This window comes from Lentinus tigrinus (assembly GCF_003813185.1).
Source record: "Lentinus tigrinus ALCF2SS1-7 unplaced genomic scaffold L226scaffold_135, whole genome shotgun sequence".
In the NCBI taxonomy this organism is placed as follows: Eukaryota; Fungi; Basidiomycota; class Agaricomycetes; order Polyporales; family Polyporaceae; genus Lentinus; species Lentinus tigrinus.
This window is the reverse complement of record NW_027138044.1, coordinates 1-4,020: the sequence shown is the minus strand read 5'-3', so window position 1 is coordinate 4,020 and position 4,020 is coordinate 1. Positions and strand designations below refer to the sequence as shown.

The 4,020-nt window shown below is 60.6% G+C and overlaps 1 protein-coding gene across 1 annotated transcript; it reads left to right on the top strand.

Moving 5' to 3' along the window:
* Positions 1-131: 131 nt before the first annotated feature.
* Positions 132-2,669, top strand: L226DRAFT_527722 (uncharacterized protein; the record flags this gene model as incomplete). The annotated part of the gene is made up of 3 exons (XM_067679162.1): positions 132-518; positions 578-1,211; positions 1,288-2,669. 3 exons carry the CDS (start codon positions 132-134, stop codon positions 2,667-2,669), a joined length of 2,403 nt encoding a protein of 800 aa, XP_067528226.1.
* Between the last annotated feature and the right edge of the window lie 1,351 nt (positions 2,670-4,020).

The window sequence follows — 4,020 nt, the reverse complement described above, 5'->3', positions numbered from 1 at the left end:
AGAGAATCACGTGCCAGTGCAAGACAATCACGTGCTAGTGGAAGGGAATCACATGGGAAGGGGAACGAGGCTGCGCGGGTGGAAGACAAAAGGGCGGGAAAGCACATGGTAAAGGGGAGGTAACTGCGGGAATGAAGCATACGGTCACGGGAACGGAGCATGAGGTCACGGGAATGGGGTTCAGGGGATCCAAAAAGGGGGTGTCCAAGATAGGAAAGGGTCTGAAAGAGGAAACTGGAACTTCCAGGAGGGGCGAAAAAGGGGGTGCTGGTCCACAGACCGTGACAGTTGTGGGACGGGTGACTCGCATGAGGACGAGGGCCGACAAAGGCAAATACGTCGCTCCCCCACCCGCGTCGGCGAAGAAAGGGCCGACCGCTGCGAAAACCAAACCCTCCGGCCGCCCAACCCCTCCGATTGCCTCAAGCTCAGATGGCAAGCCATTCTCGTGGCTGCAAACCTCCGACACGATTTGGGATCCCAAGGCCGACGGGATCGTGGACGCTGCAGTGGTGCCGGTACGTTTCCATTACATCGTGACGTATTATATACTGAGCTTCCTCTCGTTTATCTCCAGAGGTTCGCGTGCAGGAGATGCGGGCAGCGCGGCATCAATTGTCGCATCAACATCACCCACGGCGTGGTTTGCGAGGGGTGCGCGAAGAGCAGCCTCGGGTGCAGCTTCGCCGCTAAGCAGCCCAGGGCCGGGCCGAAGTGGACTTACAATCAGCGTCGGTGGATATTCTACGAATGGGCGCGAACCGCGACGGCAAAAACCCCGCACCCGGCCGAGGTGGACAGGAGGTCCACCATGAGCGTGACACTCCCGCAGGCATTCGCGGACGAGCTGCGTGCAGCTCAGAGCAAGGGTGCCGTCGGCCAGAAGCAAACCCGTCGCAACAAGCGTGAGGGGTCGTCGGGTGTCAAGCACGCAAGGGGCACCCCCGGGCAAGGGAGCACATCGTCGCTGACCAAACGCAAGAGGCAGGCATCGCCCGAAGATCATGATGGTGCGGACGGTAAGGAGGAGGAGCAGGAGGAGCAGGAGCAGGAGCAGGAGCGGGAGCGGGAGCAGGAGCAGGACCAGGACCAGGAGCAGGAGCAGCAGGAGCAGGGGAAGCAGCAGCAGGAGGACATCTCTGCGCGGAGGCCAGCGGCGAAGCGTCGCCGAACTGCAGCCCATGCAATGGGCGTTGTTCCTCAAGGAAACAGTACGTACCTCTCATCGTTGGTGATCTATGAGCCGGCTGACGTGTCCAGCTAATTGGAAAACCTTGCGAAATGTAGCAGAGCTCGTACACGACCAAAATGTGGGCGGGACTACCCCAGGCCCGTATGCAGCAGGCAGCTCTGCATCCGAGGACGTATACACCCCGGATTTCGAGCACGACATGTTGCAAGCAATCCCCGACCACCCCGATGCATCCGCATCGACCTCCCCTATGTCGTCGAGGTTCTCCTACATCGCCCCAAACGCCGCCGGCCCCCACGTCATTACCAGGATCAACGAGAACCACTCCTACTTCAACAACAACATCACCACCCTATGGGCTGCGCTGAACCGTCAGCAGGCCACACACGACGCGTTCAAGGAGGAGGCCCGCAAAGAGCTCGCGGCGTTGACGTCCTCGGTCGCAACCACTTCCCGAGAGGCAGTCGCCGCCATGCGGGAGCGCGATGCTGCACGTCAAGATCTTGTCTCAAAGGACTCCAAGATAGCGCGACTTCGCTCCCAGGTCTTGGAGCTTGAAGCCCGTTTGCGAGTCTCTCAACCTCCGGCGGCATCTTACTCCGGAGGTTCGCGGGGTCGGGTCGGTCGGTGGTCCGCATCCAGGAGCTGGACCCGGGACGACCGCTCCGATTACTACTTGGAGGGGCGCAGCAACACCTCGGATGCTCGCCACGGGTCCAACGAGCCTCCCAGCCCTCCGCATGGGCGCGGGGCCCAAGGCTGGGTCGATGGCTGGCAGGAAGATGCGGTTTCACATGGGAGTCCCCAAGGCTCCGATCGGTCCGACGACCCCCGGGAAGAAGAGACCCGAGCTCGGCTCGAAGAGCTTCCGGACGAGGAAATGGACGATGGGTTCGATGAGCTTTCCGAAGAGGAGAGCCGCGATCGGCCGGACGAGCATCGCGACGATGGGAACAGCGAGCGGTCCGACGAGCTCCCGGAAGAGGCGACCCCAAAGCCCCCTGGCCCTGCCCGCAACTCGACACTGCCACGGCAGTCAGAACGAGCACGCCCGCCCTCCGCCGTTTGGCTGGAACCCAAAGAGAAGACCCGCAACGAGACCAACGACGACGCGCTGCAAGGCGAGCGGGACATCGCATCGCCCGACGAGGAACATCCAGCCGATGACGCTCCGCAAGGTGCACCGAGTGTTGTCTCGCGCGACGAGACTGTTCCTCCCGCGGAAGGCACCAATACAACCGAGGTGGAAGCTCCGCTGTCGGACGTACCTGTCGGTCGCGAGATGCCTCCCATCCCACTATGCAATGTGGGCGAAGCAGGACGGCCTTCGACAAGTGGTTCGGCGACGGCAACGACGCGTGTGGGACCGGAGGACACTCGAGCCCAGCGGGCAACGACCAGGCTAGCATTGCTCCTCGCATCCCGCGAGGGCATCAAAGACGGTTTGTCCAAGCAGTCGGGCGAAGGACTGGTGTAGTTAGACCCGCAGGGATGGTTTCGGGACTCCTCAGCATATCGCTTGTATTTCGCCTGTTGTATGTTCATGTAGCTGCAATTCAGCTTGTTTCTTGACTCGCCCATAATGCATATCTTGTGTCTGGTTTAGCTATGCCTGACTGACTGCCCGGCCAGCCAACGCTGAGACAACATCAATCTATCTACAGCTACTACGACCGCGGTACCTCGGTTGGATGGCGCGGCTTGTACGGGTCGGACGGGTCGGACAGCTCAGGGGGGTCACGCCTCGAGCGGATGAGGCGCATCGGACGGACCGGACGCATCGGACGGGTCGGGTGGGTCGCGCGCGTCGGGCGGATGGCTTGACTCAGGCAGATCGGACGGCCCGGGCATATCGGACGGTACGGAAAGATCGCACGGTGCGCTGAGATCGCACAGCTCGGTCGGATGGATATCTCTGACATTTAGTCTACACACAGCCCAGATGACGCTACATTGTAACTACCACAAAGCCGTTGACTCCGCAACTACTTACTGGCCCTTCTTCTTGGAATGCTGTCCTTTGTTAGCACGGGCCGACCTGCGTGGTGGAACCGGAGCTCCAGCATCAGCCTGCGTTGGGTCGGATGGGTTGGATGCTGAATCGGGCCGTGGGGTTGGGATGGAGGTAGAGGGATCTATCCGGGAACCATTAGAAGTAGCGGATGGTACTTCGCTGATATGATGCGGTGGTGGAGTCTGATGAGGAGTGGACCGGCTTGCACGACGGGATGGAGGGACGGTGAGCTCGACGTAGCATTGCTCAAGCTGACGCAGCCTGCGAGACTTGCCCTTGCGCCTTCCATATACCTCGCGATCACCAAGGCCGAGGGCCTCAACCACCGCCATCTCCACCTCTTCCAAGGAGTCCATTCCAGCTTCTGATGATTCCACCGCCAGGAGTGATGTGTCTGTCTTGTGAGTCTGTGCTGGCGCTCCAGGCGGCTTCTGTCACATCCCGTGCCCAAGTCCGCCCTGCCGCCTCTCCGACACAACCCCGACCCGACTACCCCTGAACTCCGCCCCCCTTTCCCGGCTAATACGTCACCCCCCTACTCCTTTCCCTCCTGCCTTATCCGGACTTCCGTCCGGACTCCGATTGCCTCCGACCCCCGCTCTGTCATCCGATCGTATTATGACATCAGTATCCGCTGCCTACACTTACTAGCCCAGTTCAGTTGCTTCCGCCCCGTCATCTCCGCAGTGTATCCGCCGCCTATACTTACTAGCCCAGTTTATTTGCTTCCGCTTCGTCATCTCCGCAGTCCGCCTCCTGTCCCTACTCTTGTCGGACTCCTATCGGACTTCCGTATATAAACCCTACCTTACAG